The 24,508-nt window shown below is 31.6% G+C and overlaps 1 protein-coding gene across 5 annotated transcripts in view; it reads right to left on the reverse strand.

Moving 5' to 3' along the window:
- Positions 1-24,508, reverse strand: part of alpha-Spec (alpha spectrin) — a 145,093-nt gene that overhangs the window by 104,197 nt on the left and 16,388 nt on the right. For all 5 annotated transcript variants that reach the window (XM_075371778.1, XM_075371781.1, XM_075371780.1 and 2 more), the window contains exons 2-8: positions 22,517-22,677; positions 17,327-17,422; positions 14,280-14,415; positions 6,259-6,389; positions 3,447-3,635; positions 1,998-2,186; positions 659-829 (exon numbers count right to left, since the gene is read on the reverse strand). In XM_075371778.1, the coding sequence (XP_075227893.1) occupies positions 659-829; positions 1,998-2,186; positions 3,447-3,635; positions 6,259-6,389; positions 14,280-14,415; positions 17,327-17,422; positions 22,517-22,666 (1,062 nt within the window). In that variant the 5' untranslated portion in view covers positions 22,667-22,677. The remainder of the gene's footprint in view (positions 1-658; positions 830-1,997; positions 2,187-3,446; positions 3,636-6,258; positions 6,390-14,279; positions 14,416-17,326; positions 17,423-22,516; positions 22,678-24,508) is intronic.

A 24,508-nucleotide genomic window follows, 5' to 3' on the forward strand; every position in this document is an offset into this window, starting at 1 on the left:
CAGCCAAGTATATTGGGGATAATTATTTTTTGGCTAAATTAAAAAAAAAATCCAAGTCTTTCCTACCCTGTCTTACTTTTTTAAATGTCCATGTTTACTTATAATTCATTCCCAATAGGGATGTGCTCATTCTAAGACCTTTTTACTAATGATTTAAGCATGAAATGATCTATAAATTAATTAGTTTCTAACAAAATTTTAACAGATTTTATAGAAATAATCACAAAAGAGAGTTGTATAGCCATTCAAGTTATTATATTGTAATGTTCTACATTATTTATTACACTTCCAATTTTAGTGTCACTGTTATTTATATTTAGTGTATAAGTTATAAACCCTCGTGCAGTTACAAACATATTATTTTTTTAGTTTTTAAACTAATGATATTCACTGTTTTAAGAATGTCAAACCTTTTTCTGGTACTATTTCAATATTTAAAGATTTCCTGGTAATTAAAATAACTACACAAAATTTTTATTAAAATTATCTTTTCATTAATATACTAAATATCTCAAACTCTCCAGGAAAAACAAATAAGTTTTCATATACTAATTAGTGTAATAATTTAAAATAAGATTAACAGTGGAGTTATGCTTTATTTTTACAGGAAAAATCCAATACAGTATATATAAAATAAATATTTATAACTAATCTATACCTTTGCTTTAGTGGTAAGACGTTCCCAATATGCAACAATCTCTGCTCTTTTAGCCTGAATTTGTTCAGCATGATCAGCATGAATACCACAAAGACGATCAGCTTCATTACCCAAAGTAGTCACCTTATCTTCCAAAGCAGCGAGGTCTCTTTCAACTCCTTCATGTTTCCTCTAAAATGTTTAGTAAATTACAAAATCATTAGCTAAGGAAAATCATTTTGAGAACTGAACCAAATAAGTTTTGTTAATGTAAGTATAATTCAATTTTGTGAACATCATGTGGAAAATAAAGGATAAAGAATAATAAACACACATGTACCTCAATTCTCAGAGTAATTAATCATATGCAAAAATATTTAGTCATATATATCTCAACAAGAAACTTCATAAATATATTTTTCTACTATGATTGCTTGTTGTAAGGCCTATTGTAGCTAAGAATTTGTCTAAATTACAATAATCAAAACCAGACAAATAGGACAACTTCTACCTCACAGCATGAGTACTACTACACTTACCTGCCTTTGATTTTAAGTTAATGTCAAATTATAATAGCCAAGAATATTACAGAATGGTTTTGATTTCTGAAAAAAAGTGTACCTGTCAGTTCATATACACCTCTGAACAAATGGCAGACAATAGCACATCATTCAACAAAGCAAAGAACTTCTGCAATCCTTATTTAACATGCTTTAATTGAACAAAAATACTAATTAACCTGTTCAAGGGAACATTACATTATAACCATCACATTGCTTGTCTTACATAGGATTCCCATGCTTTGTTTAAAAAAAAATTCTTATAACAACTTATAAAGAAGCTTATAACAACTAATTATAAAACGATTAACTTTCTTGCTAACATTATCTTTTTCAGGTCCTAGATTTAAAATTATAAAGAAATTTTTTTATCTAACGACATTTAGACAAAGTTCAGGACAAAAAGAATTCATAATGTGAAAAATTATTAACATATAAATTACAGCCATTGGACTGTGCACATTCTATAAATTGTTTATTAGAATAGTGATAATCTCTCAAAATTTTATTTCTATTCTACTTTACATAAACAACAATTCAAATAATATATAATAAACAAGAACAAGACTAATTTAATCTCAAGGATTGGAAAATACTTACTGCACATATAAAAACAATTTATTGTTTATACACAATTTTCTGGTCTTGATTATATAGAACTCAATGTTAACTGATTAACATTACACAAGTGGTAATTGAATACTGCTTTACACATTAGTCTAATTCCATGTATCTGATCAAAAGGAAAACCGTTTTTCAATTTTAGAAAATTACATTGAAGAAAAAATAATAATTAATACCTGTAAGGTCTGTACAGAAGCAAGATCACGTCCATAATCATCAGATGACAATACAACATCTTTCTCTGCAATCCAAGCAACTGTCTCATCAGCATCACGATTTAAACGTTGAATTTCATGTGCTCCAAATAATTTCTCTTGTCGCATCAAAGCTAACTGTTTAAGTCGCATCCACGCTTCAATCAATTCCTATAAACATATGACTATAGATAGAAATACAATACTAATTACATATAATACAAAGAATAGTATTTTTAAAAACAATACATTCATTGTATATAAATTATTTACAGCATTATTCAAAAAAATTTAGTCTTGCAAATTTTTCATAAAATGTTGATAAAATAATTTAACACCAACAAACCAAATACTTATAAAGTTACAAATCTACAAGAGTACAGAATTGAACTAAAGATAATTTCTTTACCTAATATTTCCAAAAACACTTACCAAAGATTGCTAATGTGAGGTGCCATCATTTGGTATTTTCCATTATTGCATAACTACAGGCTGTACATTATATTGAATAAATACTACAGATTATTTTTTCCTTAATACTAGTACATTACTGGCATTATTGTATGCTCAAAATCTAAAACTTTTGACAACATGAAAAGTAACCGAGTAATCCCTAGTAATTTTATACTCTTTAATCTTTAAATTCTGATTATGTAATAATAGAAAACCCAATCAGATGATGTGGTTTCCTGCAAAAACATAACTGGAAATATAAGGCAGGATTCATTTTTACAAAGCTCAGCTGATAAATTTTGCACATATAATATGGGAATGAAAAGAGATATTGGAATGAAAAAATGAATAAAAGTACAATATCTTAGTAACAAAATGCAGTATTTATTTTTCAATATAATCCCCGTTTATTTTTTATTTTTTTCTGTTTCCGCATTCTGTTGTTCTGTTTCCGTTTATTTTTTCTGTTTCCGCATCAGCCAGTTTTCCGTTATTTCAGGGAAAATTAACATCATATCTTTTGTGAAATTCATGGGACCAGGGAAATTTTCCGTTGTAAACAGGATTCCGTTAACTCAGATTTTACTGTATTACTTTGTGAGGAAGAGGGAAAAACTGCCAATATATTTTAGTTTGAACAGTTTCAACTATAGTACTGTTTATGGGAAATATAAAAGCAGATTGTAAATTGAAAGGCAATGAAAATTGTAGCAAGGCTTTTAAAAAGATTTTACATAAAGAAAAAAAAAATGAACCAAATAAATCTATAAAGGTGAAGTATGCAGAATAAAAGCTCAAAACCAACTTACACTAAACTTAAATTTAAAACATTCATTTAATTGGAATAACTATAATATTTATGTAATGAAGTAGCACACTGAAAAAGAATTATTTTTTTCATTTAAGTACTGTGATAAAAATTGTATCATTTATTAAAAAAAAAAAATTGTTAAAAAATTTGAGCACACTTGAATTTACCTCTTTACGTTTGATAATAGTATCTCTTTCAGGATGACCATCTAAAACTAATTTATCAGCAACTTCATTGACTTCAGTAACTCTATACTCTTGTGAAGCCATATCTTTCTGGAATTCATCAAATTTTCTTTGAAGAACTTCAACATGTTCAAGATCATGACCAAATTCATCTGTGGTTACAAATGTTTCCTGGAAATAAAAAATTAATTACTTACAATAAAAAAACATTATATTTTATAGTAACTGAAAACACATGCATCAGAATTCAAATGTCTTAATGTTCATAAAAAAACATACATATAAATCAATGTATGGGAGAGAGGAGAGTGTGTAAAATGAAACTTTATTCCAATAAACTTATATTTTCACTCTAAAAACATAAATATATATATATATATATATATATATATATATATATATATATATATATATATATATATATATATTTATGTTTATATTTTTGTTTAAATCAGTTTTGGTCTAATGAATTTTTAAACAGCACATCTTATATAAAAATAAATGTATTTATCTTACCATTCTTTAAATAAAGTTTGTTCTTTTGAACTGGGTAGTTGCAACATTTCTAATTTTAACATTAATGACTTTTGTAATCTAGGCTGTGAAATCTTATACCACTTTCACAATTTCTTTTTGATCATATTTAATGAGAATTTATTTTTTCAATTAATGTCATATTTAAATTTTTAATACATAAGTTGAAACCATTTGATAAATTTCATACATCCAAATCTGTATTTAGTGTATGAAAATTTTAAAATCAATCCACACAATTTTAGAAGTATATTCTATTATTTGTTTAATTAGTATTACTTAATATTGTTCTCAGGCCACTTGTCAGATTTTTACATTTAATTCCTACAATAAATTTAAGGAATTAAACACAGGTGTATACCAGAAATTAATAATAATATTATTAAATTATAAATCAAACTTAAATAAATGAAGTTAAAGCGATACAAAAAAAAAAAAAAATTGTACAAAAATAACATTTCTAAAATAGAATCCCTGGAATAAAACCCAGGAAAAAAGCAAATCCACATAAACAAATTAAAGAAACAAAAACATTACACTTACATAAGGACATGCTTAATTATTCCACCCATAAAACAAAATATATTGATTACAAAAAAAAAAACCAGAACAAAAAAAGAACAGTTTTAAAAGTAGCAAATTAATAAATATGATGAAGACAAAGAATTAAACAAACAAAAAATATAAATCCTAGTTTGCCTCAAAGTTGAAAAAGCAATAATTTTCCTTAAATCATTTTTAACACAAGCCAAACCCAGTTATAGTCACCAGAGAAATAATTATTAAATAATGGGTATCACAAAAATATAAAAAATAATTAAATCAAATCATTAAAGAAACACCAGACATTATATTATATGTACATTTACTATGATATATAAGGCATATTCATAAAGTAAAGGCCATTTGGTTACTAAAAAAAATTAACTCATGAGAAAAGGTTTTTATGTACAGTTTTAGTTTACTACATATCTACTTCACTTTTCCACATGATCGCCATTCTGTTCTAAGCACTTTTTGTAACGTTGCACCAGTTTCTTTAACCCCTCAGCATAGAAGGTTGCCACCTGGGAATTGAAACTATTGACAATGGCAGTCTTGAGTTCCTTGTTGTTTTCAAACCACTGTCCAGCAAGCCACTTTTTCAAATGCAAGAATAGGAAGTAGTTACTAGGTGCAAGGTCAGGACTATATAGAAGGTGGTCAAAAAGTTTTCAACGAAAAACTTGAATCTTCTTGATTAAGGCAGCAGTGTGAGAACTGCTGCCTTATTATTGTCGTGAAGGATTATGCCGAACGAGTTTCCCAGTTGTTGATTTTGGATTGCACGTCTCAGTTTGGTGAGCATATCACACAGTACATATCAGCTGTAATTGTTGATCCACATTCCATGAAATCAACCAAAATGATGCCCCCTTTCATCCCAAAAAATTGTAACCAACATTTTTTGACTTGAGTACGGAGAGAGTGCTTAAACGTTTTCGGTTTTGGGTAACTTGAATGGTGCCACTGCATTGACTGTTGTTTTGATTCTGCATTGGTGTAAGATATCCACGTCTCGTTGCCTGAAACAATGTGGGAAAACAAAGCATCTCCATCTTGTTGTTAGTGGTATAAAAACGCTCGTCCACTGCACATTCTTGCTCTTTTGTGTTGGTCGATGAGCATTTTCGGTACCCACCTTGCACACAATTTGTGACATCTTACCTTTTCTGTGACAATCATGTAGATAGAGGTGCATCCACTGTGCAGAAATTCATCAGCCGGTGCTGATCACATTGCAGTTTTCAGTTTACATGTTCAATGATTTTGTCATTCTGAATACTGGGCTTACCATTTGCCCTTCGTCATATACATTTGTACGGCCATTTTTAAAGTCTCAACACCATTGTCTAACCTTTCCTTCAATCATTACTGTAGTTCCATACACTAAAGACAACTCCCAATAAAGATCCTTTTGCACACAAAAATCAAATCATAGTACAAACTTCAAAACTGATGGGAGAAACGATTGTAGTGCACATTGAGATCTGCAATCACCAGCAGGCAAACGAATACTGAATCAAAACAACTGCAGTGGCTTCATAAATAGCCAATACATGGCCCTGCATGCCTGAAACTGTGTTCAGACCCTCTAATGTTTAAATATAAGCTGATGGCCCTTTATCAAAACATCACCTTAACTTCACGTCAAAACACGTTACTTCAAAACATCATACTTTAAAATTTAAAGGAATGTAATAATTAATAATCAACAAACCTTATCAGTTATCCAAAACATAACTTCATCACACTGTCTTAAAAATTGAACCAACACAAGAGCTTGCTGCAATTTCATTCCCTTTTCAGCCAACTTTGCCAAGAGAAGTTCCCAAAGTCGGTGTAACTCCTCTGTTAGAAAAAGTAAATAAAATTAAAAGTAATATGTGAACATTCAATAATTTAAACTAAAATTTTTAACTCGCCAAAATAAAGATGTTTATTTCGCTACAAATGAAATTAAAAATTATTTCTAAAACTTAAAAACTAAGTATAAGACTTGTAGAGTCAGCTGCAGGCCTGTCCGGCCCAGCACCCTCTGGCGTCAAATTCCCTGTCGAGCTTTCTCCAAGGCATATAATCTGTCATTCACTTTCTTATCGTAATCCTCTATAGACTTCCATTCAAGAGGTCCTCTCATCATAATTCTCCAACTGTCTTCAGGATTAAACATGACCTCTGAACCCAATGCTTCCAGCATCTCTTGGCATTCATTCTCAAATCGTGTAGAACTAAAATAAACATGTAGAGATGTCTCCTCCTCAGCACACGTCGGACAAAGGTCGGTCCAAACACAATCTGTACAAGTAAGCTCAATAGTCTCCATGGCCCGCCAGGAACTGCGTTAAAGAGTAACCCAGTGAGCCATGAGTCCTTCAGAACCAGCTTCTAATAATTTCTGACAATGCGAGTAGTGTATAAATAGGTGTACGGCGTCAGTTTTGCCCTCCGCTTCCACAGGGAGCGCTAGTGTCACGTCCACCATGATGGTTTTCCCCTTTTTCCCTGTGGGAATTTCCCTTTTCCCTGAGCGGGATGTTTGAAATTCTGCAGGGTTGCCAACTTTGTTAATATGTGTTCGCTTTGAATATTATTTATAATAATTAATTCAAAGGTTGGTACCGCTGTTGATCAGCTGTTGTGTACCGGTCGGTTTGAATTAAATAAATAATATTTAAAGTGAAAAAAAACCCAGGTTGGCTAGGGATCGAACCGAGTCACGGCGGGACGCGACTGACTGCCTTAAACCAATCGGCTGCAGTGGCGTCTATGTCTACGGGTATGAGGAAAACGATCGTGTCTATCCGGTGCGTTACCGAAAATCACGAACGTGACAACTGCATACGCCTATTCCGTTAACGCCACTACTGGCTAGGAACGGAGGGGGTGGTGTAGCGACTGGACACGCTACGAGGTGGGATCTTCTCCCCTCGGGGGGGAATCGAGATGCATACACCTATTGCTGCTTACAGGAGAGACGAGAGAAAAATTTTATTATTGTCTGATTAATACCAAACCAGGTAAAAACGGACTATCTCGACTCCTTTCGGGTCTCACAAAGAGTCGCTGTAGCAGTAAATATTGTCCTTACTGTTTGCACCGCTTTAGTTCATCAAACCCACGTGTCGCCGCACGAAATCTGGACAAACATCTGATCGAGTGTATAGCGATGAACGTCAAAGCGTCAATAGCTAAAGAGCTCCACCGCGAAACTATTCTACAAGACGTGTCGAACTTAAGAATATTTCTGACCTTTTTCAAGCCGACCTTGTAGAAATGGAACCGTACGCTAGATCAAACAAAGACTATCGATAAATATTGACGATGATAAATTGTTTAGAAAAACTAGCATTCGCCGTACAGGTTAAAACTAAAACCGGTACGGAGATCGCTAAAGCCCTCAAACCTATTTTGGATAAACACAAGATGCGTCATTTTCAAACCGATTTGGGTAAAGAGTTTTACAATCCGTCGGTTAAACGACTATTACATTCGTACAATATAAATCACTATTCCACACATTCTGATAAAAAAGCGTCGATAGTCGAACGATTTAATCTAACACTGAAAACGATGATGTGGAGAAAATTTACCGAACAAGGAACCTACAAGTGGTTAGAATTATTACAAAAATTGATCGCAAAATACAACACCAGTCATCGCACTATCGGAATGAAACCGAAAGATGTAAATAAGCGAAACCAAGCCGCTGCTTTACAGCGATTAAATACGGTACTCTATCGAAAGCCTACTTTACCGAAATACAATGTCGAGTGCGTATAAGCAAATTTAAAAAGACATTCGCCAAAGGATATTTAACGAATTGGACGAACGAAATATTTATCGAACATAAGGTACACGATAATACGCGACCGTGTACTTACACGTTGATGGATGTTCACGGTGAGGTGGTGAGCGGTAAATTTTACGCTGAAGAACTCACTAAAACTAACGTTACAAATAATGTGTATTTAGTCGAGAAAGTCTTACGAAGAAAAGGCGATAAGCTATTTGTAAAGTGGCAAGTGTTCGACGAAAAGCACAACAGTTGGATACATAAGGCGGATTTGGTGCGGTGAATCGATCAGTCATAAACATGAAGTTGGAACGTAAACAGGTTGGTAATATTACGCTTGAAAACATCGACGAATATACAGGAGCCGGGAGCAGAGAGAAAAAGGACTCGTCATGGTCCTCTTCTACCGAATACAATCAGATGTATTATCTGCGGACCGTCTAATTGCGGGAAAACAAATGTTCTATTCAACTTGTTGTTCTCTCCGGACGGTTTAAGGCTCAGAAATATTTACGTGTTTTCAAAATCGTTGTACCAACCGAAATATAAGTTTCTAGAACAAGTCATGACCGGTGTTCCGAAGATCGGGTATTTTGCCAACTCTGAAAACGATCATGTGATGGCGCCTGACGAAGCGGAACCGAACTCGATAATGATTTTCGACGATGTAGCTTCCGAAAAGCAACATAATATTCGCAAGTACTTTGCGATGGGACGACACAACAACATCGACAGCTTTTATTTGACACAGACATATTCCAGTGCCGGGAAGCACCTTGTGCGGGACAACGCAAATCTCCTTCTTATATTCAAACAAGATGACCTCAACTTACGTCACATATATCAAGATCATGTAAATACCGATATGAAATTCGATCGGTCTAAAAGTCTGTGCGGTGTTGCATGGAGAAAACGTCATCGGTTTTTGGTTGTGGATAGAGAGCGATATCAACGGCGGACGATATAGAGTAGGCTTCGATGTTTTTGTAAAAGAGATCAGTTGATAGTCGGTAACAATGGTAAGCATATACACCTACGAGGACGGTATATCGTACGCTAATGCGATACGTTTTAGACAAAAACCGCAAACAACTTGTGTTCCAAATATTTTAGCGACCGTCAGAAGTTTTGCAGCAACTACGTTTGTCGTAAAGTGAACTACTGTGAAAATAAAGACCGACGATGCTGGCGACGTGTAAAAACAATGAATCGTGACTATCCGTTGGTTGTTCTGTTGATGATTACTAGCGAAGGCAAGATTTTCAATAAGCGTATATGGTTAAAATTTTTAGAAGAATGCGATAAATACAATATGCCTATCGAACTGGTGATCTACGATAAAAACATGTTCAACACAACGACTCAACGTGAATGGAACTTTATTTCAAGATTTAGTCCCTCTCCGCTCGTGTACAAAAAGCCTTTATTGGAACTTCGAAACCGTCATGCATCTATGGATTACACAAACGTCTACACGCACATGTTGGAATACGGTAGTCGTCTAGAAGGAGCGAGATGTTGTATAGTGATCACGGAACGAACTATTCCGATCAGATGTACCGCTTAGCGTTATCATACGGTAGAAAATGTTTGTGGACACGGCTTACGGAGTACAATTTACCGACGAAGTACCGGAATCATTACCGATACGACGAGGAGGATTACCGTTCGATATCGTGAACAACAGGGCGGAATAAGAAGCAGGCGCTCTTTTCCGGTGAGTTTCTACACGAAGCGCTACCTACGTAGCGATTATACGCCGATGTGTTCGGATTGAGGTACAACGAACGACGCGAACTGTTTGAAATCCAAAACGAAGATTTGCTGCGAAAATGGTGCGAATATTCAGGCGCGAAACCGGACGAATTTTGGTTGTTGAATAGCTATCTGTTGCATTTACATTCGGAAGGCGATCGTCAACCGATCAGACGACTTTCCACACGGTACTTGACAAAGATCCCGCAACGCGATCACTCAACGGTTGTGGATATCCCGCTGTGGGTTGGAAATGTAAAAAGAGCTGTCGTCGTTAGACACAAACACGAAACTGTTGATACCGTCTATTGATCAGGGTGTGACTGGCGCAATATTACCGCGAATTGGGCAATACCAATCGCCGTCCGACGAGAATGAATGTTTCGTTAATCGATGTTATACGTTTCCTACGCGGAATAAAAAAAAACACGCAGTGTTCTTTAGATCGGTGGAACTAGGATGGTGATATGATCGACTGTTTTCCGATCATTCGTAACCACGATGTCGAACAAGAACGAGGTCGATATGCCATCGTCGTCGTTGTCGTCTGCGAAGTTGGTAATGGAAATCGATAGAATACGAGATTCGATTAAACGAAAACATCGCGCTATTACGCAAGGAATAACGGAATCGGAACAAGTTATGGAAAAGCATTTTAAGCCGACATTTTATTGTCGATCCGCTTCGCGAACTTAATCAATCGTTTAAACAAAAGTACGATGCTAAAAAAGAAGAGGATGCAAAGGGAGCGGGTGAAAAGGAGGAGGTGGAAGAGACATCGACGGTTACGAGAAGACTCTTTAAAACACCGCCGTCGGAAAAACAGTTCGTCAAACCTGTAGACCCATCGACACCGAAATCGTTGGGTTTTCGTGCAAAACATTTCTTGGATCTAGCCGTAACGGATAAAAGTAAGAAAATAGACAACGTCTACGGAGTGAAAAACTTTGACGATCAATGGGATGATCGGAACAAATCCACTTGTGTTCAAAGGAAATAAAATAGTTATAGACAACAAGACGTATAGCGGTTCCAAAGGTTTAAATCAATTGATTTTTTGAACGAACCTGCGTAGTGCGATGTCGCACCGTCATGTTGTATGTAGCCAGCAGTGTCTGTCTTCCTCTTCCCAGAATGCGATGAACTGAAATAAAATATCCTGATATCATTCTGTATTAATGGTGTACTCGAAAAAATAGGGAAGGTTATTTTCTTCCGCGATATCGCGCACCACACGCCCAACTTCTGCGGGTGTAATTGTTTTTCGTGGTAAACTTGGGGATTTTCAGCGCTCCAAATTCTACTGTTTTAGCTGTTTACGTAGCCATCCGAATGAAACCGTGCTTCATCTGTGAAAAATAACGAATCCATAATGTTAATTCCCTCACGCAGAAATCGACGGAACCGTTGACAATATTGTAGCCGTTTTTCTTTGCCGGGCTCAAGAAGTCGATGAACCGTTTGAATGCGACAAGGTCGTAATTGTAATCGTTTGGTCGCCCGATGAACAGTTGATTTAGACAAATAAATTTCAGCAGACTAACGTCTGATCGATTTATTTGGCGAGGCGAGTAATCGGTCTTTGATTTCAGTGACTGTATCTGTATTCAACACTGACGCAGATCTTTTGTGTTCCTTGTTATTAACAGAACCGGTTTCTCTAAATTTTGCTACTAACATTAATACTGATGTTTTATCAGGAGCTGGTTTATCCGGGTACTTATGGCGAAATAAATCTCAGTCAGTCGCGTCTCGCCGTGACTCGGTTCGATCCCTAGCCGACCTGGTTTTTTTTTACTTTAAATATTATTTATTTATTTAATTCAAACCGACCGGTACACAACAGCAGTACCAACCTTTGAATTAATTATTATAAATAATATTCAAAGCGAACACATATTAACAAAGTTGGCAACCCTGCAGAATTTCAAACATCCCGCTCAGGGAAAAGAGATGCTAAGTAAGCGATTTCGCTTACTTAGTGACGCTACCTCACAATTTAGCCCCGTACATCATGTAGTATGCAACTCCTGCCAGCAGTCTTCTCTGCAACTGGGTTGGGCCACCGCAGTTGGGTAGGACTCTATGGCCTATGTTCCAAACCGAAGCCTCATATCAATCCAGACCCCGAGGTATTTAATCACAGGTCTGGCTTCGATCTGTTTTCCCTCAGAGGTGAGTCTCAGCTTCAGGCGAAAGAAACTGCCAACATTTCTGTTTTATCAGGGTCAAGTGTGAGGCCCCCCAATCCAATTCTTTAATGGCTTGATAAGCATCACATATCTTAACGGTAGCCTCGCAAAGTGTCAATCTCTACCGCCAAATTGAGGTTATCAGTGTAACCTACCAGAGTCACTCCCAGTGGAAGGGGGATGTGAAAGACCCCATTATAAGACAACACCCAGAGAGTCAGTCTGAGGACCGACCCCCTGCAGTACTCCTCTGTATAGATTATGCTCAATTGTTGTTCTATCTTCCAGGTAGTAAACAAGCGTATGCCCAATTAGATATGACTTGATCATCTGTCAGAAGTACAGCAGAATTTCACACTCCACTAGCGACACCATTATTGCAACGTGAGAAATGCAGTTGAATGCATTTCTCACAGCAAGAGTGATGAGCATGCACACTGCCCTTCAGCTCCTCTTTGCAGCTCTCTCTGCAACATGGCACACTGCGTCCATCGCATTAATGGCAGACCTCTCCTTCCAGAAGCTGTATTGGCTGGCAGAGTCCAACCACCCTCTCCCCAACTTCGGATATCTTTCGCTAGAGCATCTATCATAGCCAGTGGCCGGTACAAGGAGGGTAACTCTGGGTCCCTCCCAGTTTGAAGACTAACACCAGCTGCTGGCATCTCCACCTGTGGGGGAAATGCCAACATCTTCAATGTTTACTCGAAAAAATTACGTGACCTGAATCACTTAAAGGAAAGAATTAAGGAAGCAATAACAAGTATAACAGAAGATATGATATAATGACTAAAAACTGATTACAGATTGGACACTTCCTGAGCAACATATGGTGCACATATTGAAATCGATTGATTATGTATGAAAACTACTAGTGATGAAGAATTTGACAAATAAAACAATATAAATAAGTATTTTTATTTAATTCAGGTCTCCCCACCATTCGTTTATGATGACTTTGTATAAGAGGCTGGACTAAAAAATAATACATATGTTTTATTAATTTAAAAGCAAAGAAGTATTAAAATAAAAATAAAAATGGCTAAAAATGTAATTTAATGATTTAAAATCCATGAACTTATTGGTTATAATGAGGATTAAATTGGATAAATCTTTATGATGTAATAGATTTTTCATGAAAGCTGAAAATGAAAAATCAGGCTATATATTGATTCATGGCTGCATTGCTAGCTTCACATCATCTGCAGTCAAAGAAGTCTTCTTGATATTTCTTTTTGAATTTAGGAAGTAAGCGGAAATTGCTAGATGGGGAAGGGATCAAATTTCATTTTTTTCCCAGAAAATCAAGGGTTATTTTTAGAAAGTATGATTAGCAATTACTATGCTACAACAAACTGGTTCTGTTGAATCAACAGACATATTTTAAAAATTGTTTCAAGATCACAATGCACTTAAAAGAATTATTATTATAATCCCCTCCTGATGTCTGGAGACGTGTAGGCATGATAACTATCCAGTAGACATGCTTTGAACTCCATTTTAGAAAAAACAATTCGAAAGCTCTTAAAAAGTCAAATATTGCATTTTGAATTTTTTTTAACAACTTTAATCTGATTTGTAATGATATTCCAGTCTCTGCCTTGGGTTGTGTTACACTTAACTCTCATTACCAGTCATAATATTGAAAAGAAACTTGACAGTTAAAAATTCAATGTAATTTTGATACCGTTGTAATGATACAAATTCTCCATTGAATTTCAAAATATATTTTATCAAGGAAAGTGAGAGAAAACATCATACCTGCAAATCTTCAATGGGGAAAATACACATACTCTATGAAGAAGGCACTCAATCACTGTATTTTCATTCATTCTTGATACATGAGGTCATGATAGATTAGTTATCAATTCATCATTGGTTCCCAATTCTGGAGCATATTTTTTACTATTCTCAAAAGTTTTTTCTTTTTTTTTACAATAAATCAAAGAATATAATAAAATTATTATGAGTACTAGGAATTTAAATTAAAATAAGTACCAAGTCTCTTGCTGATAAGTTCTGAATTGAAGTGACCTTGATTTATCATTTCCATGCCAGTATTGTCAAGAGTCACAATAGCATTGCTGTGAGCAGCCACTTCTGCTTCAAATGCCTGATGTTTCTGAATTTTTGCCTGTAAAAAAAAAATAAAAATAAAGTTTTAACGTAAATTAAATTATTTATTTAACTTATTGTTTTAAGTTTAATTTCAAATGATATATGATTATTTTAATTTAAACATAACCTCCTTTCACTTAATACTGATTTGATATATATTTTCCAGCAGATCAAAAGATTGTCAATGATGAATCAAAATATAATTCAAGACTTCTTACATGGGTCATATTACGTCATAGATAGAGATAGAGATAGATAACAATGAGTTTAAAAATAAGTCCTTTTCTTACTTCTGATCTATTTTAATTCCAAGACTACTGCCAACATGTAAATGATGATTTAGACTAACTGAAGATTTTGAAGTATTAAATAAAACAAAAACTACAATCTGTGGTTTAATAAACTCGCCATATTTCTGGTGGTAAAAGATGAACTTGTTTCTTGCAAGTACACAAAATCCCAGTAATCCGAGTACTTTAAAAAAAAAATGCAAGAAAGGTTTATCACTGAAGTCACAGTGAAGAATGGAGAAAAAATCAGGGAACTAGATAATGCCAGAAAGTAAATGTAATTTAAAAATAAATCTGTAATAGAAAACAAAAAGCATACATTATATTATAACAAGTCCAGTATAATGGATCCTGCCAATTAAGATTAAAGAAGTAGAAAATATAATGGACAGAATCCAGAAGGAATCCTTTTTCTAAGGCTAACAGGTTCCTTTAACAATTGTTCTTTATAATACTTCCCACTGGCATACCCTCAACAGATGTTGTTCCACGAGAAGAATTACCGGATCACTGTAGGAATTCATGGGCATTCTCATGCTTCAAGTTGGGTGTGATTCTGCAGGTCAAGAACATAGAATGTAAATACTCAAGGAAAGACAACTTACCATCAGAAGCGAGTATTCTGCAAGGAGTTGCTATGCGAGTCAATGAAGGAGCAAATATCTAGTATGTACAAGATCAACACAATTAAAGTGATGTCACGAGTAATCCAGTGAGGTCAGTGGGGGACTATAGGAGGTTGTCTGGTGAGTTACTATGAACAATTAGAGAAAGGGATGAAGTGTTAAATCCATTCATAAACTGCAAAATAATTTTTTTGGTGAACAGGAAAGGTATTTGCATCGAAAGAACTTTAGACTTATCTTCATAGTAATACAATACCAGTTGTTGGAGGTGTAAAATTAGCAGTCATTATAATGTCTTTTGTCAACTGAACTGAATTCTTGGCATGATTTGACTGCCTGTAAATAAATCCTGACTTTACTTTAAATTCTATTTTGTATGTAATCATTATTATTATTATTAACAGTTCTTGTATTTGTTATTATTATTATTGTAATTTTTATCATTACTGAGTTAAACTAAACTAAAAAATTGTAATTACATAAAAATTCTCAAATTGTTAATCTCTCAATATCCTGATTAAGCCACAAACATGCAATAATATGTAAAATAAGAATCTGAGGTGAAAATGTAGATGGTTTTCACATAATTGATAAAATAAAATTACACAACCAGAAAAACCAACAGGATTTACACAGGTGTCAAGTATAAAAATCCTACATTGACATAAAACAATAAATTCTAATATGAAAAAAAACTATCAAAAGATTACTCACATGTGATATAATGCATATATATGCATAAAATAAATAAGGATTTATCATACCAATGCCTCATCACAAAAACTACAAAAATGAGGTATGGAAAATTTATGCCACCTAACGGAATCGTAGTGTTTGCAAATAAGATGCCAATACTCTACTCTAAGGTGACAATTATACGGCAAGCATTAAGTGATTTTCCATGAATCATCATAAATTTATCTATCACAAGATCAAGCACTATCTGAATTATAAACAATTATAATCAAGATTCTCTTAAGAAAAATATAACACATATTATGATAATAGCACAAACAAAAATTACTTTGATCTGAGTGTTATTTTTTGCACTTCCTAGCATTGTCACATTCTTAGCTGACGCATTCTGGAGTACTTCCATTCTCAATTACTTTTACTACTCGGTTTTGAGAATGGAAGTACTCCAAAATGCATTAACTTCAAATGTTAAGTGACAATGCTTGCTAGTTAGGGCAGAAAATAACACTCAAATCAATTATGATAATCCTAGCGATAATATAAAATATTGTGAGAATTAAAAATTACTTCTAATTCAACAATAAAAACACACATACACACACAAGCATATATACATAAAATAAACAACAAAATAAAATTAACAATTAATAATAACAAATAAATAAATAAAATATAGGAAACTAAACTGTGAGAAACCTACTTCTTGGTTAAAGTAAACAAGGAATCAAGAAAAATGATCTACAACTGGAACCAAGCATGTGCCAAGACTCTCTTAAATGTGGAATAACTTGGTTTTTTCTATATCTTCTTTATAAAAAATAAGAAATAAAAAAAAGGAATGTACAGAAATCAATATAAAGCGAATACTACTGATTGCGAAAAGACTTTTTATAGATCTGAGAGTTGTTTTAAACTTTAAATTTTCAAAATAATCTTTTTGAATTTTCACAATAAATTAATGTGAACATCAGAGTTACATCCTCATATACGTGAATGATGTAGCATACACATTACGCTAACACAACCCAATACTAAACAATAAAAGTGACAAAAAACATTTAATTATTCATAGACAATGTAGTTTTCATTTTTTTAAATCTTCCTCTAAGAATATGGAAAACTTCCATTAGGGAACTTTTTGTACAAAATAAAAATTTACTTACTTTAATGATAACTATTAGAAAGACTTGAACAATAATAAAAATTATGTAATTGTGAATAGTCTCTTTAGTGTTGAAAATAAAATTATCACCTATTAATACAAAAACTTTTGTAGAAATTAAATCTAATATATATTAAAATATAATAAACATACCTGTAAGTTTGTTGGATCTTTATAGCTTTCATCTGAAGCTGCTTGCAATTTTTCGTAAATCCATGATTCCAATTCGTCTGCATCACGTTTAAAATACTGGAAAAAAATGTATACTGAATAATTTTTTAAACTAACATGGGGCAAACACTATTCAATCAGGTACTAGGAATCAGTAATGTAGATCAAAACAAGAACAAAATAGTAAGTGATATAATTTAAGTAAACCTTTGAAAAATAAAAATTTGGATGATATTTCCAAATTCCATCTCAACAAGCAAGGAAGCAGGATAAACAGACATTATTTTAATTTCTTCAACAGCATAGCATTTTTTCAGCCAAAAATTGAATTTTAAATTGCATATTAACACTGAAAGTTAAATAATTATAAAAAATTACAAGACAAAAATTATACCAATCCAATAATAAATGTTGAAAAACAAGATTTTAATAAACATAAGGACTGGAATATTACACTTTTGATTGATTTGATCTGCTTTCATTTAACTGTAGATTAATACAGCTGGCATCAAACAAAGAATATGAAAACAAAGGTTTCATTAAGCAAGATTTAAAAAAAAACATTAGCTATTTATAAAAAAAATTTGTGGTTATCAGAAAATCATAATTTTTAGAATCCACAGGGGTCATCAGAGGATGTGTGCACACAAACAGACTAAGAATTAATTATACATATACATATATCTTATAATACATAAATCTTGTGGAATAAATAAGTTTAATTAAATCCCAAATCAAGGCAGCTCTACTTCAGCAAGTAAAGAGAGGGCTATGAAAATTTTGAGAAACTGTTCTTACAGAAAAAAGGCATTCATTATAACCTGATTGAATTATCCATAGTATCAACCAGATAAAAAAAAAAAAAATAGTAGTTATTTAAAATTTATTTGCTGTAATTCTCATCCATGAAAATTAACCCTTAGCAAGTATTCACAAAAAATACCTTTTTTTTACCAGAGGAAAACCCTACACAAAATTTAAAAAACGCTTACTTTGAAAACTATTCCATTTTTCTATAATGCATTTGTTGAGTAAGTCAGAAAAATCTGACACGAGCTGTCCTTTGGTACAGGCTGTTTATAGAATATATAGAGTGATCTAGGAGAAAGGCAAATAATTTGAGAACTGATTCTAAAGCTTGAAATAAGGAAAAAAGTATATTGTAACGTATATATGAAAATTCTTTATCGTCAACTTTAGAAAATTTAGTGACAAAAAGATACAAAAAATTTTGTACATTTAATTTGTTAAAATTAATTATTGTACAAAAAGTACAATAAATTTGTTAAATGACTAATAAATGTATAAATTTTATTATCAAAACTTGTAGAAGATTTAATTCAGAGAAAATTGATTTCATAAAGTCTATAAAAAGAATCAAAACTGTGAATATTATCATTAAATATAATCATAATCATTATTAATAATAATAGCAAAAATTGTGTTTTTATTGGCAAGGCCAATTGGATACAGGAAGTAGATTTGACCTACAAATGTGAAAAGGTTTGGGTCCAATTTGGTCCCAATGATCAAATAATGTTTTAACCTTAAAAATTATTCAATACTAAAAATTGAACTGTGAAAAAAATCAAATTCTTAATAAAAAATTCAGGGTTCCATTCAAACCCCCTTGATTGACAACTACATGTAATATTTTTAATAACTGCCATGACTTGAAAAACAGATAGCCATATCAAAAATTACAAAAACTCAAAAAATAATTTTCAATTCTTGAATTGGGTCCCATGGCATCCCCTTTTTTGAAAAAGGTACCACCACATCTTTTACATTAATACTAGACACAGTTGTATTTTTAATCTTAAAATTAATCTATAAAAAAATGTATATTTTAATTAAGAGTCCCTTCAATTCCCTGTTTTTACGTTTATTTATTAAGTAATTATTCATTTGAATAAGTTGGCCCAATTTGGTGCAGTGCTATTCAACCAGGCTAAAAAATTATAAGTTACTACAAAAAAAAAAAAAAGGTAGTGATGTTCCTATCTTGATGGGTTTGGAAATCAAATTAAAGCTGGAATATATACACTCATATTTCAACTTTTTTGTAAAGGGGTTTTCGAGATATGGGAACAAAAACTGTTTAAATGTTGAATATCTCATCATCCCTAAATCTGATCGACTTAAAAATTTAGAATTTTTAATAAATTAATAAATACTTTCATCGCATTAAATTCAATTTGCTACGATTACTATAAAAAAATTAAAAAAGGCAAAAACCACCCTTCCCACTTTTTTTTTTTAATTTTTCTAAAAATTTAATGCCACCAATACCCATTATAAATAACTTTTAAGTTTTGTTTTTAAAAATAAATGTGTTTTTTTTATGGACTTTATTTTCTCAGAATTAAATTAATAATATAATATAATTTATGCATATATTAATCATTTAACAAAGTTATAATATGAGCAATTGAATCCTTAAATAAAATAAGTTTTTTCATCACCAAATTTTTCTGGTTTTATGTTGAATATCATGAAAATACAAAAAATATAGTTCTGGGACCCATTTTATTCAATTTTTCAAGTTAAAACCAAAAGAAATCATCAAGTTTACCCATTATATAATGCCTTAAAATTTCAGTATGACTTCATTTCGAGATATGAAGAAAAAAGTACTATTTACAAATAATGTTGAATATTCAACACCCCTAAATCAGGATATTTTTCACCCAAGCTGTAACTAAATAATAAAGCGTTTTTGGACATATATCTGAATGTACTTTTTTCTTTATTTCAAACTCAAAAATCAGTTCCCAAATTATTTCCCTTTCCTTCTGAATCACATATATTTTCTTAACTACATAAATATTTAGAATTCAAAACCAACAATGATTTGGTACACAATACATTCAAACATTAAACGACATAATGGCAGTGAATATACAGTAATTCCCAATACTATTAAAGACCTTTTCACTAGTATTCATTAAATGAGAATAAAAAAATAATCTGTAACATTTTATCATCCCCTAATCTCCATGGCGGAGTGTACGGTTTTGGCCTTTCATCTGGAGGTCCCGGGTTCGAATCCTGGTCAGACAATGCACTTTACATATGCTATAAAATTACATTTCCATATGCCATGGACAAGCTTCAAGCTTACGTGGCAAAATCATTAAAAAAAATTAGAATGATATGTCTATTGTTTACTATCAATTTTTACTTAAAACTGAGGAACTGTTAGATCTACATGATTGTTTTAACACTGTATTAATACAACTAAAGTTAAACTTGTGTTGTAAACACATATTCATCTAATTCCATTACTGGGTAAGTAATAAGGTTTAAATTAACAGAATATCAAATTTTACAGCACCATTCTTCATACAGAACCAAATAAATCTTATTTTGTAAATAATTAAATGGTTCCAATGAATGAAATTTAGAAAACAGACTAAACTTCATTTTAGTATTATATTCAATCTGGTAAGCTTTGTTAACAGTGTTGATAGAAAACTGCATAAATATATTAAGTAGTATTTTAAAGGAACTTAAAAACTAAAAACTTAAAACAAAAAAAAAAAAACTTTTTCACATGTAAAATTTAATCAATGTCCAGTCATGTTCTGTTATTTACATATATATGATTCATAAGAGTAAAAATTAGAAGATAATTTTTTCTTTCATAAAAATAAAAAAAAAGTGTAGGAAATCCATTAAATAATGTCAAGAGATTTCTACATTTCTGGTATTAAGTATTTTGGTAGAAGATTTCAATAAGGTTAAGGATTAAAATAAATAAAAGTTTAAAACATTTATATAAAAAAACCATTTTTTTTTTATTTTGACTGATTCAGCTCCGTGTAAGTAAAGATATCTAAAAGACTGCATGGTAATTCTGAAGATAAAAAAATCCTATTATTAATAATAATACTAAAGTAGATAGACCTCTGAATATAAAAGTAGGATGAGAAAAGATTGTGAGGATAGGAGAATTTTGTAATTTGGGAAGTAGAATTACTAAAGATGGACAAAGCAGGAGCAATATAAAATGCCAAACAGCACAGATGAAATAAGCTTTCAATCACATATATAATTTGATTACATCAAAAATTAATTTAAACATCAGGAAAGTGTTTGAAAGTATATGTTTGGAGCACTGCTTTATATGGAAGTGAAACTTGGATAATCAGAGTACTTGAGAAGAAAAGATTAGAAGCTATTGAAATGTGGTGCTATTGAAGAATGTTAAAAATCAGATGGGTGGATAAAGTGACAAATGAAGAGGTGTTGCGGCAAATTGATAAAGAAATAAACATTTGAAAAAATATAGCTAAAAGAAGAGACAGACTTATAGGCCACAACTTAAGGCATCCTGGAATAGTCACTTTGATACTGGATGGACAAGTAAATGGGAAAGATTGTGTGAGAAGGCAACGTTTGGAATATGTAAGCAAATTGTTAGGAATGTAGGATTAGAGGGTATACCAAAATGAAATGACTGGCATTAGTTAGGAATCTTCGAGAGCTCCATCAAACCAGTCAAATGACTGAAGATAAAAAAAAATTACTATTAACTGAATTCCGAGGGATATTTGAAGGTCAATCAGAATATTATGTAATCTCCCAAGTAGGTATATAAATCCCAATACTATATTCAATAACTTTAATGTATAAAAATTAATTTAACTTTTAAGTCACATAACATCTCAAAAAAGAACATAACATTTAAAAAGATTAAATCTGATTGTTACATGAAATGTAAACATGAATTTTATATGAGGATTTCTTAATAAATGAAAGGCTTTCCCAGACATTATAAAATTACTACTTTTACTCTCCAATTAGTTATATGGCTTTAGTTTAATGATTCTTAGTACATGACAATAATAACAATTACAACTGACAACTTATCTTCTTCAAGCTGCATTAAATATGAAAAGAATGACATGTATTCATGTATATAAAATGTCTTAAAAAATAGTGAAAATTTTCTTAATTTTAGATTTAATGACCTCATCAAAATAAAAATTTGTAAAACAAATGATGAATCATAACCTCATAAAGACAATTGGAACAGCAAACCTAAAAGCAATTCATTACTCATTAACACATTCATTACATTTAAAATTTTTGAAATAGCATTACTGGCACAAAGCCAGAAACAAAGTTGATCATTTTAGTAATAATAAAATAAACAACAAATCATACTTGGTAACGTCTTGAGTCCTCAAGTTTTTCTCGTTTATTACGTGCTTCAGTTTTAAAGTCGCTGTAACGACTTAAAACTTGATCACGTCGTTCTTGAATATCATCAGCAGTCTCCAAGATCTTAACCTCCTTAGGCGTTATCTGATCCATGGTGCTGATTACTATTAAAAACATAAACAAAACAAAAATAAAATAATTGTTCTATTCTAATAACAAACTTAGTTAATTGATATTTCTCACAAACATTTATTGCACAAATAAATAAATGCATTTTTTTTATTTACTATTTCATACGGCAACCTTAATAAAAAATTTTTGTTTGATAAAAATATATTTTTTTCATATGATAATAATTAAAAAATACAGCTTCAACTCTTATTGCCTTTAAAACCTAGAATGAATTTATTAATAATGTGATTATCACATAATATAAACATATACAAACCAAACTACTTAAAACTGACCTATAAGTGCAGAGTATGAGTTCAAAAGCTTAGGTTTAACTTACAATAGACCAATCACAAGAATTAACATTTTAATAAAAAAAAACAATTGGTTTTACAATTTAATGTAAATTAGTAAATGTAACTATAAAATTACACAAATGTAATAATTGAAATGATAACATTTTTATACAGATTATAAAAGTACAAAGGAATTTTTCACAAATATATTAATATTAACGTATTTATGTTTTTTAAACATATTAAAAAATTTTTCGATAATATTCACATACCTCGGAGAAAACCTTTTTTGATTCAATACCTCGGAGAATCTTACATATTGATAAAAACGTTACACAGAGAAACATAATATTGTTTATATATGTATGAATATATTATATACATACAGTATATAAATACTGTTTTATTATATATATTATATACAATAAACATAATAGTATTCTCTTCACAAACTGAGAAAAAAATAATCAAATTGATAATTTAATTTGGAATGGGATTAAATCTGAGCTTCGTTCTGTATGTAGATAGTCTATCATTACATGCTTTTAATGCATTACCAATATTAAAGTAACAATGGGTTTAACTGAAAAATAAAACAAAGTGATTTAATGCCACTACATTATTTTTCAACATTTTTTTTGTGGTTAAAAAACAGTGATGTCAATCACCACTTTTTTCACTATTTTCTTTTATACATAACTAACAATAAAAAATGTACTATATGGTACATAAAAATAAAAGTTTAAATCACTATACTTGAAAGAGATAAGTTGTTTAAAAAGAATAAATTTAAAATTATCAGAAAATGTTTTATAATGTTTCAATTCTCAGACTAATACACTCGTATATTATTTTTATTAATAAGCATTCTATCAATTAATAAATTAGATCGCTATAGATAATGTGCAACATAAATAATAATAAATAAGAATTATGCAAATAAACGAAAAAAAAATAATAACTTACATACTATTCTTATCAGTGTATTCGGCTGTGATTCTCAAGGACTAATTTAACTAAACATTACGATCATCTATTTAATGAAGTTTATGGCCAATTTCAAGAGATTTAGGTCACTCTTGCATTCTATTTCAATGGAAATAGTGCTGATACTTTGAACTACACTTAAGTTGAAATTGTTGGGGGCAGTTTTTTCTAATTAGACACATATACTAATGTGGATGAAAAGTATTACATAAAGTAAAAGTATGAAAAGTATTAACATAAAAATACCAAGTCAAATACTATTTATAATATAAATTTACCTCCAGTCAAATATTAAAAATAAATTGAAAAACATTAACTATACACAAATGGAAAATACATACTTATATTATTTCTTAGCATAGTCTATGCTCAAATTCGAGCACTTGTCGTATCATCACACCACCTTCTCTACTCCCTCTTTAAGGAAGAGTGCCATCAAAGAAAGTATCCATCCATTCATTGCCTCCATTCATGAGTTCATCATTATTTCTCAAGTGCTGAATAGCCAGCCAATATTTCAATTTTGTGAACAGATGAAATC

The sequence above is a fragment of the Lycorma delicatula genome, chromosome 7 (assembly GCF_047948215.1).
Source record: "Lycorma delicatula isolate Av1 chromosome 7, ASM4794821v1, whole genome shotgun sequence".
NCBI lineage: Eukaryota > Metazoa > Arthropoda > Insecta > Hemiptera > Fulgoridae > Lycorma > Lycorma delicatula.